General features: G+C 41.8%; 1 protein-coding gene across 7 annotated transcripts in view; it reads left to right on the top strand.

Annotated features, from left to right (window-relative positions):
- KIAA1549L (KIAA1549 like) overlaps window positions 1-13,899 on the top strand; it is a 268,498-nt gene that overhangs the window by 115,045 nt on the left and 139,554 nt on the right. The window contains exon 1 of one of the 7 annotated variants that reach the window (XM_035701386.2): window positions 7,878-7,929. The exons of the other annotated variants lie outside the window; for them this stretch is intronic. Coding sequence (XP_035557279.1) covers window positions 7,893-7,929 — 37 coding nt within the window. The 5' untranslated portion in view covers window positions 7,878-7,892. Of the gene's footprint in view, window positions 1-7,877; window positions 7,930-13,899 lie in introns of those variants that run through there. 7 annotated transcript variants of the gene reach the window in all.

Raw genomic sequence — 13,899 nt, 5'->3', positions numbered from 1 at the left:
TTTTCTTTTTTAAAAAGATTTTATTTATTTATTAATTCATGAAAGACAAAGAGAGGCAGAGACATAGGCACAGGAAGAAGCAGGCTCCCTGTGAGGAACCTGATGAGGACTCAATCCTAGGACCCCGGGATCACGACCTGGGCTGAAGGCAGATGTTCAACCACTGAACCACCCAAGTGTCCCAATCTCTCCTTTTTCAATGCAAACTTTGTATGAAGTATAACATACATAATAGAAAAATGCATGAACCATAGGTATAGAGCTTGCTGAATTTTGCAAATGAGCACATCTATGTAGCCAGCACCTAAATCAAGAAACCAGCCCATCTGAATACCCTCTTAGTCTCCTTCCAATCACTATCTCACCTTACCATAGATAAGTTTTAAATGTTTTTGAAATTCATATAAACAGAATTATAGAATATGTCTTTGATGTCTGGCTTCTTTTGCTCAACATAATGTTTATGAGATTTATCCATGTTGGTATGTGTAATTGTGATTTGTTCATTCTCATTCTATGTAATATTCCACTATATAAATAAATCACAGTTATTAACCCATCCTGCTGTTAGTGGCCATTTGGGTGGTTTCCTTTTTATCTGTTATGAATTTTCCTGTATTTTATCATTCTAGTACAAGTCCGTTGGTGAATATTGGTAGGCATTTCTATTGTATATGTACAGATATACCTCAGAGATACCGTGGGATCTGTTTCAGACCACCACAGTAAAGCGAATACCACAAGAAAGTGAGTCAAGTGCATTTTTTGGTTTCCCAGGGCATAGAAAGGTTATGTTTACACTATACTGTAGTATTTTAAGTGTGCAAAACATTATGTCTAAAAAAAGGTACATACCTTAATCAAGAAATACTCTATTGCTAAAAATTGCTAATCAGCATCTGAGCTTTCAGTGAATCATAATCTTTTTCCTGGTGGAAGGTCTCATGTCAGTGTTATGGCTGCTGACTGATCAGGGTGGTGGTTGCTGAAGATTGGAATGGCTGTGGACATTTCTTAAAATAAGACAATAATGAAGTTTGCTGCATCAACTGACTCTTCCTTTTACGAATGGTTTCTCTGTAACATGCGGTGGTGTTTGGTAGCATTTTATCCACAGTAAAACTTCTTTCAAAATTGGGGTCAATCCTTTCAAACCCTGCCACCGCTGTATCAACTAAGCTTATGTAATATCCTAAATCCTCTGCTGTCATTTCAACAGTCTTCACGGTGTCTTCTGCAGGAGTAGACTCCATCTCAAGAAACCACTTTCCTTGCTCATCCATTAGAAGCAATTGTTCAACTGTTGAAGTTTTATCATGAGATTGCAGCAATTCAAATATGACAGTAATGAAAATGTTTGAAATATTGTGAAAATTACCAAAATGTGACACAGACACAAAGTGAGCGAACATTGGAAAAACGGCGCCAATAGATTTGTTTAACATGAAGCTGCCACAAACTTTTGATTTGGGGAAAAAAATGCAGTATCTTCAAGGCCTGGGTAGCTCAGTCAGTTAAGTGTTTAACTCTTGATTTCAGCTCAGGTAATGACTTCAAGGTCCTGAGATTGAGCCCCACATCGGGTTCCGAACTTAACGTAGGGTTTGCTTCTCCTTCCCACTCTACTCCTCCTCCCACTTGCACACACACTCTCTCTCTCCAATAAATAAAGTCTTTAAAAAATGCAATATCTCTGATGTGCAATAAAATGAGATGTGTCTTTATGCATTTTTGGGAGCATATTTCTAGGAGTGGAATTTCTTGGTCAACTGCAGAAGGAGCTTTCCTTAGTGTACATCATCGGGAATGGCTTGGACAGCACAGAGTGGCTTGCTTCTAAAATCACAGGACTGGGATCCCTGGGTGGCGCAGCGGTTTGGCGCCTGCCTTTGGCCCAGGGCGCGATCCTGGAGACCCGGGATCGAATCCCACGTCGGGCTCCCGGTGCATGGAGCCTGCTTCTCCCTCTGCCTCTCTCTCTCTCTCTCTCTCTCTGTGACTATCATAAATAAAAATTTAAAAATAAAATAAAATAAAATAAAATCACAGGACTGTGTGCCTCTAAAGTAACCAGATTTTAGGCACACTCATATGGGACTCAGGCTTCTGAGTGTGGGTATGCTCAGCTTTGGTAGACACTGCCAAATAGTTTTCCAAAGTGGTTCTACTTCTTTCCTTTTTTTCCCTGCTTTTTTCCAATGCTTTTCTTTTACCAAGTAATATACCCTAAAGTTCTTTTAAATAAGTGGGTTAGTACATTTATCACATGAATATGTTTGTCAAAATTATACTGATGACCTATGCCTTCAGTAATATTCCCATATATAAAATGAAGTATGTCTGGATATGTTTGTAACTTTATTCCTGAGAGCTCCTTTTCCTGGGATTTCTTCTGTCATCGAAAAGTCGTTTGACAGTCCCAAATACAGCAGGGGCTTAAACTGGTCGATTTTCAATAGTGGTTTCAGGGTTTATTCCAAGGTCTTCTCACCTCTCAATTATATGGATATAACCGTCCAATTATTCACTTGTTCTCACTGAATCTTGGCTTCCTGTTCTAATATGCAGCAAGGACAGTCAAAAGTACAGAGTGGGGACTATTGTTATTCAGCTCAAACAACATTCACAAAAATTCTGCCTTCGACACTGCCTAAAGAAATGTAATTTGAAATCTCCTTAACTGTGTAAATTTTTCCTTTCTGATTTAAGAAGTTCTGTGCCATCTTCCACCATAATCATCATTGTTTGCCTGCCTACTGTGGACAGACCATAGAGTGAATCGCTTCACATGTGTTATTTCATTTAATTTTCATTGCAAGCCCACCAAATAGGAATCGTTACAGATTATCAAGTCGAGCACAGAGAGGTTAAGTAAGTTGCTCCTTAACAGCTCCTAAGTGGTGCAGTCAAGGTTCTTACCCCAGGGCACAGGAATCTGAAGCCAGAGCTTCACAGGTCCCTGGCTTTTCCTCACAAGTGTTTAAATTACAAAGTTCAAGACACCTCGTGCACAAAACTCTCTGAAGTGAATCTTCACATATGAATGCTCTGTTCACTCAAGTTCATTAGTCAGTGAAGGTTGAATCTGCAACTGTGAACTCTCTCTTGTCTCTCCCTGCCAAGCAGCTCAATATTCTGCTGCCAACACAGCCTTCCTCTCCTCTCCCTGCTACATGATACTCCCACGCTTGATATACATTGGATTCAAAATCGATTGTAAACTTCTTGAAAACTGTAAATCCAGGCTACTTCCCACTCCAGCTGAACCCTCTCCCCATTTCCCTATGATTATCTCTCTCCAGTTCCCACTGTCACCAAATTGAGCCTTCACCTCTAATATCTGCTGGTCCTCCTGTTATTTCAGGTCTGAGCAAAAACAATGGGGACAGTTCCTTTCCTTCGCCATCTGTGCTCTCTAGGTGGTTAATGTAGCAATATTTGTAACAATTAGTGACAAGGAGTCTTCTCTTGGATCCTTCCCACCAGTAGCTTACAATTCTGGGTTTGTTTTTTTGTGGACAGAAATTGGGCATCTGAGAGTATGATTCCAAGACTACCAAATATTTCAGAGGCAAAGTGAAAGATCCTAATATTTGACCTCCCTAACAATAATAGCTTAAATTTATTGATCACCTACCATGTGCTAGGCATTATTCAGGATAAATCATGTATGGCATATGACATATTAATTTGTCAACCATCCTGAGAGGTTGGTTTCTGTCCTCATTTTATAGGTGAGGAATTTGAGGCAGAGAGAGTTAAGAAATTTACCCATGGCTGTCAGCTTAAAAGTGACATCACTAGAATTTGATCCCAGGCTCTAATAGTTTTTACTCATTCTGCTCCGTTGCCCAATGGTGGATGTGTTCTGGAAAGAGCTGTGTGTTTGAAGTTAGGAAACTGGGATGGGTCCTGGCTCTGCCATTTATTAGCTGGCCATTTAAAGGAGGGGGACACTGAGTTTCCCTTTATGTAAAATGAGGAACTGCTGGGATGATGTGATGTCCAATGCGAGTGCTGCATGTAAGTGCTCGTGAGCTAGACAGTAAGGGCTAGATGCAGCATCGTATTACCTCCTTGTGTTACTGTCCTTGAGATTTGAAGCCTCAGTTCATTGAGATCTGATGTAACACACAGCTACAAGGAGCTGGTATTAGAAAACCAGCTGATATTTTGTCAAGCTGATGCATTGCTTCATCGCCATTTCTGCTGGAGTCAAACTATGAAAACACCCTGATTTGGGCCATTGAAAGAATATAAAACTATTTGAAGGGTTTCTGAAATTAGACTTTACTCAATACTCGATATTGGAATTCTGCTTTCTTAGACCTACTGATCTAGTCTAGTTTTGTTGTGGAAGCTCCAAGTCCCCCTTAGCCAGGGCCCCAGTGTAGGGCAGATGGAGCACAGAGGGCATGATGCCTGGGAAGAGCTTCCCAAAGGCTGGGGGGCCCTTGGAAGGAATGAGGTCTGCCCTATTCAGTTCTCTGTGCCAAATTCCTAAGCAGCCTGATTTCTGGGGAAACTCCCTAACTGCTGGTATGGCAGTACCACAAGTGGAAATCAGCAAGGCATAGTGGAGAACACAAGGAGATTTGGGTCTTGTTGAATACTGGCTCCCCCCAAATCCCGTCAGACTACCTGCAGCTAAGACAAGGTTGAGTTTATTGCTTGCTTCAGTCAGGCAAACATTGGAGTTTGCCTTGATGGAGTCTTAGCATCTCAGAGTAGGAGAGTACAGTTGAGGTATTTACAAGGTTTTGAGGGTTCTGGATTAGGATTGGATGAGGATTAAGATTGAAAAGTTTCAGATTAGGGGATGTAGTGAGGCAAGAGGGTCTTGGAGTATCAAAAGTCACTTGATGCTATACACTGAAAAATTGTGCAGTTTTAAGTAGGTTTGGAGGAAGTTAGTTGCAACTTTTGTCTTCCTGGCTAAGAGTTCCCTGGAAGAGTAAAGTCATGTGGATCAAGGCCGTGGAGTGGGAAAGTCCTGCCAGGAAAGTCAGCTGAATGGTCACATCTGTGTAGACAGTGAGCTGTGTGGGTGTAGACAATATTCAGTTCTCGTTCCAACTCCTGGCAGTAGCTTACCAATGGAGTGACCTGTCACTACCTGTGAAATGGAGATATTCAAACCTGCTTTACAAGATATTTTTGAGGATTGAATCCTATGATATGTATAAAGTACTTTGAACAGAGTAAGTTTTCAGCTATGGGTGAGTTTCTGAGCTTTCAGAAATAGCTTCCAAAACTATCTTGAAGAACTAGGCCCCTGCGCAATCATGACGCTGCCATCATAGCTGGTGGTTGGAGAATCATGCTGCTGTAGGCCACAGCCCAGGGCCCCCAGAGTGGATATGCTGCACCCTGCCTTTCTCTGCACATGGCTTATCTCCAGACCAAAATCTTGTGCAATGTATCTACTTGATGGAACCCAATTCGCACTCAAAACCCCAACTGCAGGGGCATTCTGGGAAATAAAATTTTTGTTTTTCTAACCTCTATATTCTAGAAACAGGCTGGATTGGGTGTTGAGCAAAGCACTTCATGTTATCCAACACAGCATGCTATTAAAACCTTACTGTCAAGTCAGGGTGGCTTCCTGAGTGAGTAGCCTCAGGCACTGGCCTCTCCTCTTTCCCCATCCGTATCGTTTCCCTGACCATTTAAAGTCTTCATCTCCAAAAGGAGCAGAAGCAAAGAGAAGTGAAATAAATTTTTGTACCTTGCTTCTTGCAGATAAAAGAGGAGAGGTTAAAGACCAGTGGCTACTGGTATAATGAACAGATCACCAGAGTTGAAGAATTACACCCGTGTGTCCATCCAGGTTCATTGTTCCCATTTTGCCTACCCCTGGCTTTGGGCAAGGTGCTTTTCCCCATGACCCAGATGTGGCATCTATCCTTCTTCTCCCACCTACCCCCTCCACCCCTACTACACCTTGTGCTTAGCCTGCTAAGTATTTAGTTATTCATTGATTATGCCATGTCACACAGTGGCATGAGAAGTAGGTATCTCCATTGTGCCCCCAAACATTTCCCACCGCCATCTCGCAAATCCCTATGAGATATGTTCTCTGAATGAGGAAGGGCAAGAGTGGTGTTTGAAGAAAGCGAAAGCCTGGGTTTCACCTGGGTTTTTTGCTTTAGGACTGCCCATTTCCCTGCTGTGTTTATTGGTCTATTAGGGCTACCATAACAAAATACCATAGACTGGGTGACTTTAACCACAGAAATTAATTTTCTCACAGTTCTGGAGGCTAGAAGTCCAAAATCAAGGTGTTACCAGGCTTGATTTCTCCCAAGGCCCCCCTCCTTAGCTTGCCAAAGACTGCTTCCTTGTTTTGTCCTCCTGTGGCCTTTTCTCTGTGTGTAGGCGTCCCTGGTATCTTTCTCTTCTTATAAGAATAACAGTCTACTTGGATTAGGGCCCCGCCCTTATGATATCATTTAGCCTTGATTACCTCTAGCAAGGCCCTATGTCCAAATCCAGTCACGTTGGGTGTTAGGGCTTGAAAATGAATGAAAAGTAATTGCAAACAACATTGAATAATTGTGACTTTCAGTTGTTCTGTATCAGTTAAATTTTTGTGCTCTTTTCCCTGTGTATGTGGTGGTTCTATTTTTCTCCAATAAAACTTTTATTTAAAAAAAAAATGAATAGGGGGGAGGTGTTGCATAATTTGATCTACAACACTATGTGATCTTAGATAAGTCACTTAACCTCTGGCTTTAGTTCCCTAAGGTATAAAATGAAAGGTTTGGGGCATATGGCTTCCTTTGTGCTCTTTGATTCTCTTATCTCTTTGGGAGAGTTCAGCTCTTAAATATTAATTGAGAGGGTGACTTGTTTTCTAGAGTGAGACCAGTGGGTTATGTCACCTTCTCTGTGACCTTGCCTGTCCACTGAGGAATCCCTAACTGCTGGGCTTCCATCGCTCTTCTAGCACTTTCCATACTCACCGCATTGTGTTTGTAATGATTTGCTGGCACATCTGTCTTCCCCACAGTCTTTGCAGACAAGATCTCCCTTCCTTATGTTAGCTTGAGGGGGAAAGGCCACTCCTGCCATGGAGGAATTGCAAACAGAAGATACCAAAGCCATATTCTAGGCCCTGCTTTTGTTTTTGTTTGTGCATCTTACCTCCGATGGGCACCCTGCTCCCTCTTTATTCTCAGCCCTCACCCCATTGCCAAAACTGACAGTTTATTTTATTTCCAGTGGTAACAGGACTACATCAGATAACATCTGTGATGTTCAAGAAAGTACAGATAGGTGAAGGGGGTTAACAGTTGCAAAATTCCAGTTATAAAATAAATAACTAACAAGGATATAAAAGTACAGCATTGGGAACACAGCGGATTTAAAAAAAAAAAAGTACACAGTCAAGCAAGCTCACATGTTATTACAAAGAAGAGCTACTGACTTTGTTAGGCGGCAGAAAGGGGCCTCTCTGGAAGAGAAGGTTAATGTTCATTTTCACAGTGAACTATAAAAGGTCATAAGGAGCAATAAAATTTTCATAGTGCTTATGCTGTCTCCTCTTACTTGGCCTGTGTTCCTGATCCCGTCTAAGGCAGGAGGTATGTGATTTAGAGCCTTAGTTGATCTGCATAATCCATTAAAATGTCACTTTTTTAATTGCAGAAGCTATTCCTCTGCAGTACACACCTGCTGCTGCTGGAATTTATAGCCAGGACACAGTGTGATTTGTGTTTGGAATGAATGTAGCCATCTCTACCATCCTGAGCTGCCCTCAGTAATGTTGCTCTGACTGTCCTCAGAAACTGGAGGCAAGTAGAAATGAGTCCTCCACCAGGAAGTTCTGTTCTCCACCTAGCACCTCTGTGGACTCACTTCCCTGCTTCAGAAATTACTCTGCTGGTGCCATGTTTACACAGGGGAGAAATGTATGTGCAGCATCAGGTAAGAAGTGATTTTGAAGGCGGCTTTGGAAATTGATTGCTGATAGCAGATTGGTGGTCATGGTTGGACCAAGAAAATGCAGAAGGAGCTTTCCTTAGTGTACATCATCGGGAATGGCTTGGACAGCATAGAGTGGCTCGCTTCTAAAATCGCAGGACTGTGTGCCTCTAAAGTACCAGATTTTAGGCACACTGATATTGGACTCACGCTTTTGAGATGTTCACCAGAAAGACAAGCGCTCCTAGAACAGGGGGAGGCAGCTGTGAAAGCAGAGGTGTGCTGATGCTGGAGAGGATGTGGACATAGCCAGAGAAGAGAGGGAGTCTGAGATGCTTATGAAAATCACCTAAAGCATGGAGATGTGATGGTTCAGAGCTCCTGGTGGGTAAGAAACAAGCTGAACCAAGTGCTGTTCCTCTGAGTCAACTGTGGAGCTTCTTCAAGTATGGATAGCCTAGATCCTGGAGAGTCTGGCTCAGTAGGTCTGGGATGGCTGTACCCAGAAGCTAAGCCAGGTTTTGGGAACCACCAAGATGAGAAACAGGAAGGAAAGCATGACACTGCGAGTAGCATGACACTGTGTAAAGAGTGTGGGCTCTGGAGTCACATGGTCAAGTTCAAGTCCCACCTAGGCAAATCACCACTGGAAACCCCATTTCCTGTACTCTTTCCAAGTGTGCTTTTCTGGGCCTCAGAAACTGGAAAACTAAAAATTCCTTTTCCAGGGCTTTCATACAGGTAGGGATCTGGATATAAGCTAGGGTCAGCTAATCAGAGGAACTTCCGTGATACCCAGAATCAGAGGTTACACCTCTGCTACTACTCTTTCTCCAGGATAGCAAAGGCATGACTATGTTGGCTTCTTTTCTGTGGCATCCCGACTCTTTGGATGTACTCCTGGAAGCTTAAGCCATTCCTTAAGCTATTTATTTATTATCCCTGGTAAACCCCTTCCTGCTTATCCTGCTTGTCTGTAATGGAAATATAGCTGATACACAGGGACAATAATATTTTAGTCAAAGTGTTGTTGGGAGGATTAATGAGATAACATATGTCAGATATCCATAAGCAGGTAGCCCTCAGTAAAATTAAACACTTTCCAGAAAGGAACAAAATTTCCAACCAGAAGACCCTAGAGGAGACTTTTGGAGGATTTCTTGTGAATCAGGGAATCAGTCATGTGGTATTACTGAGCATCTGTGTGCACTTGTATCTCAACGTTGAAATTCATGGTTACCTGGGTGTGTCCAAGCTACCTGATAATTCATACCACAAAACACAAAGCCTTGGCACCCAAAATGGATGACTGTAAAATCCAATCCCAAATACATATTCCTGTTGGAGTGTTTTGTAGAACCTGTACCTGGAATCTCCTTGCACAATAGGCATATGTCAAGGACACAGGCTCTGGAGTCAGCTGCACAAGTTCAAATGCCTTGTTCCCCTCTTTAGCTTAGGTTAGTAACTCTTACATACTCTTTTCAACTCTCTGAGCTCAGCTGTAAGATGAGGGTATTGAGAGCATCTACCTTAGCGTCGCTGTGAGGCTTGAATGAATTAATGCATCTGAAAGACTCAGCCTAGCAAGGCACAGTGCAAGTATGTATATAATGAATGTTAGCTATTGGTAGATTGAGAATGATCTAGATTTATCTAGAATGCTCTATCTAGAATGATTTATCTAGAGTGCTTCTTCTGAGTAAGAACTTTGCCTTGGGCCTTTTTCACAAGCTAGTTTGCCATTTCTCCTGGATAACCTAGACAATGTACAGCTGTAGGTATAGGCCTATCTCAGAATATTCTGATTTTAACGCTGTAGATGACTAGATAAAATTCCAGTGGCTAGATTGTCTAGTTCATTATATTATTGCAAGAAATATTCATTAAAAGATGATCAAATGTAGGTTTAAAAGTAGGCAAGAAGTATAGATATCCTGGCATTTTTCTCAGAGTGACTGGATGTTTAACAATTTAGTGGACAGGGATAATAATTATGCTACAGTGGGATCGTTATTATTATTTTGTATAAACACATTTAGACTTTTGAATTTAGCTAGCATTTTGTTAAAATATTTACCTTTCCGTGCTGCAGTGGTGATAATGATTAAATAAATATTATAGCCATTTTTTCCCCAGACAGTATGGTTTATTTCTGTCTCATAAGTATTCCAGAGAAAGGAGGTGCAAGGCAAGGAGGTGGTTCTGCATCATGAAGCCATCCAGAGACCCAGGTTCTTTTCTCTCACTGTTTAGCAAGTTCCTTGTTTATGAAGTCGAAGCTGGCTTACCAGTTACATATCTTATGTTCCAACCTGAAGGAAGGGTATGTAAGAGTACAAGGATAGCATTTTCTTTTTTTAATTTAATTTTATTTATTTATTCATGAGAGACCCAGAGAGAGACAGAGACATAGGCAGAGGGAGAAGCAGGCCTCCCATGGGGAACGCAATGCAAGACTCAATCCCAGGACCCTGGGATCATGACCTGAGCCAAAGGCAGACGCTCAGTCACTGAGTCCCCCAGGAGCCCCCAGCATTTTCTTTGTACAAAAAGAGCATTACTTTTGCTCATGTTCCATTGGTGAGAACTGAGTCACATGGTCACACCTCTCTGCAAAGGATACCCAATCTTTTTTTTTTAATTTAATTAATTTATTTTTAAAATTCCATTATAATTAACATATCATGTTATATTAGTTTCAGGTGTACAATATAGTGATTCAACAAGTCTTTACAGTACTCAGTGCTCATCACAGTAAGTGTACTCTTAATCCCCTTCACCTTTTTCACCCATTCTCCCCAACCATTAGTTTGTTTTCTATATTTAAGAGTCTGGGTTTTTTTGTCTCTTTTGTTCTTTATTTGTACACATGACTGAAATCATATGGTATTTGTCTTTCTCTGAGTGACTTTTTAAAAAAATTTTATTCATGTATTTATTTGAGAGAGAGAGCACATGCATGGGGGCACTGAAGCAGGGAGTGGGGGCAGGAGGGCGGTAGAGGGACAAGCTGACCTCGTACTGAGCGTGGAACCAATGTGGGGTTCGATCTCACAACCCTGGGACCATGACCTGAGCCTCAATTGAGAGTTGGGCCCTCAACAGACTGAGCCACCCAGGCGCCCCTCTCTGAATGACTTATTTCACTTTGGGTCTCAGGGTACTTATACTCTCTAGATCCATCCACGTTGCAAATGACAAGATTTCATTCTTTTTTATGGCTGAGTGATACTGCATTATGTGCGTGCGCATGCGTGCCATATCTTCTTTTTATCTACTCCATAGTAGACTGTTTTCTAAACCTTTTTAACACTTTGTCTCCTTCACCATCAGCTATGGCAGAAAGGTAGTTCATAGCTGAGAAAACTGAGGCACAGAGACAGGTAAAATGACTTGCCCAAGGTCACACAGCAAGTACCTGTAGAGCTGGGCTTTTCATCCGGTCTGTTAGATCCCAGGGCTCATGTTCATACCCACTGAAACTGAAGAGAGAAAAGAGAAAAGAAAGCTGAAAAAACATTGCACAGAGTAGAGAAGCCTCTGTGTATGGAACCTTGACACAATGTCCCTGCCCCTGCACACTGTGCTCCGTTGATAATGTGGTGCAGTTGACCTCAGGACATGAGGGACAGAGGCCCTCAGCAGTGCCTTCTCCTGGGTTCTCCCCACACAGTGGTCTGAAGTGTCAGCTGGGAAGCTTTCCTTTCAGTCTCTAGATTTATAATAAAACCTTATCAAGCATCTTCAAGGAAAAGTGAATTTCAAGTGTTATGAGATGTTTGGGCCTACAAAAATGAGTAAAATGTAAATAAAGTAAGTATTTTGCAGCTTAATAGAAGATTCTGTCATAGAGAAATGGAATCTTATTCTGGAGGGGTCAGAGTTTTTTCTCACCAAGGTGGAGGGGGTGGTGGTGGTTGGCAATTGTACATAAGCTTTTGATGGTCAAGTCTTTGGTTGCTAGTAACATTTACACATGCTGAATCAGAAATGAGGATTTTCCTGGAAGGCTGCAGAGGATACATCCCAGGAGAGAATACAGCTGGGCTTGGTGGGAGAAGAACCATCATCTCAAGGGCTGGCCAACTTCCTCTTCTGTCTGTCTGTCTTTCTATCCCTCTTCCTTTGCCCCACACATTCTCTCATCTCTGCTGCTCTCTGTCCTCTCCTTTATGTTTCTCTGGGCCCATGGTATTTTGGAGCCCAGTGTCCCACACATGATCAACTGAACACTTCTGTGGTTCGGGACAACCTGATTGCGGCAAGGCCAGAAGTGACTGACTTCCCCTGGGGCCAGTGTTCACTTGGCTGATTGGCGATAGGGGATGGTAGTGAACCAACTTAAAGTTTTTAAGAGAGAGTATTTTGTAGAGAAGGGGCTGTGTGCTGGACGGATGTTCCAAAAGGTGACTTCCACAGCCGGACACAATGACTATTTATTGATCATTTACCTTATACAAGACCCTCTTCTATCTGAAGATGGAAATCAAGACATCCTCAACTATTCCATATTCATACCCCAGTCTAAAGCATCTGGACAGACAGGTGTCCAAGGAGGTAAATAACAAAGGAAGATGAAGCTACAGCTCTCTCTGTGCCAATAACAAGGGCGCCTTGCTTGGAAAGTGGAGTTGTGTCGCAGCGTGAGCTACCCAACTGCTCCTCACTGTTCCAGCCATCTCTTTTGAGGCATCTGGTTTACTGAAAGATTTACAATCTGGAAAACACCAGAGGTTTATCTCCTTAGAGCTTAAACATTAAACATGGTTTCAGAGTAAACTGGAAGAAGAATAAACTCAGCAAAACTAGACTGAGAGTTTATGCAAAATCACTGAAAAAATATGAAACAATGAAAAATCTAGTCTGGACAGTTAGTTTCCCAGAAGGCGTGGTGGAAGCCACCAACTGGTCAACCCTTCAACTGCATTATGTTTACAGGTCTTGGTTGACAGCGCTGGCCTTGGTGACATCTCCAGAGGATTTTCCCCTCACTGTTCTCATTTTCTGTGTCAGATTTGTAGGACTTCACTGAAAATCCAATCGCTACAAAAATGAATTGTCTTTTAGAAAAGTTGATTTCTTCTGACTTGGTATCATTTTGCTTTTGTAAGAGGAGCCTATGGAGTAGACTTTGAAGAGGCTTTGCCTAAACACTTGCTGGTGCTTTACTTAATCACAGTTTTATGAACTCTTTGCACACTACCAGCCAATTTTACAGCCTCAGAATCTTGCTCAGGAGACAGACACTGATTTTTCCTGCAGTTGATTTTAAAGGCTTTACCATCTGGGATTTTTAGTAACTTGTGAATAGCAAATGGATGCCATGTTTTCAGGATTTTGTAGTCCAAACTGTAGGAGTGGTTTTGCAGGAAATGCCTGTTAATAAATAAATAACATAAATGTGTTTCACGTTCATTTGTGGAGCTAGTAATCAAAATAGATTTTAATAACTGATATCTTGTTTAATTATTGCCTGAATGCCTAACTTAGTGGATAAAAGGCAAGTGTTAGTGTATTGATTTGGATTTCCTGAGAACATTTAACCCCTAATAAAAATACCATTTATCTTCCCCTCTCCCACAGCAGTATTACTATGTTCAGAAAATAGAAACCAGCCAGGGGTTAATTGACTTAATCAGGGATTATATTTGCTTGCAAGGAGCAGAACGCATCTGAACTAAAAAGGCTTATATTTTGGAAAGCATGCTAGGGTATCTCCTGGAATCCAGTGGTTTGGAGTATGGCTGAGTCTGCCCAAAATGTGGAACCAGAGCAGCTAATCTCTCTTAGTTTCTCTTATTAGGGTCACACTCAGAGGTCATTGCATCTTTTCTGTTCCCTCTTTCCAAATCAGCGTGTTTTTTTTTTTTTTTTTTTGTGGCATATGTGAGCACCAAACATGGCTTTCTGTCTTCCGTCACTTCCCTAGTCAAGAAGCCAATATGGGATGATAAGGTCTGTGAGTCCCAG

This window comes from Canis lupus, chromosome 18, assembly GCF_003254725.2.
Source record: "Canis lupus dingo isolate Sandy chromosome 18, ASM325472v2, whole genome shotgun sequence".
Classification (NCBI taxonomy): domain Eukaryota; kingdom Metazoa; phylum Chordata; class Mammalia; order Carnivora; family Canidae; genus Canis; species Canis lupus.
The sequence above is the reverse complement of the archived record's forward strand: the minus strand, read 5'-3'. Positions and strand labels throughout refer to the sequence as shown.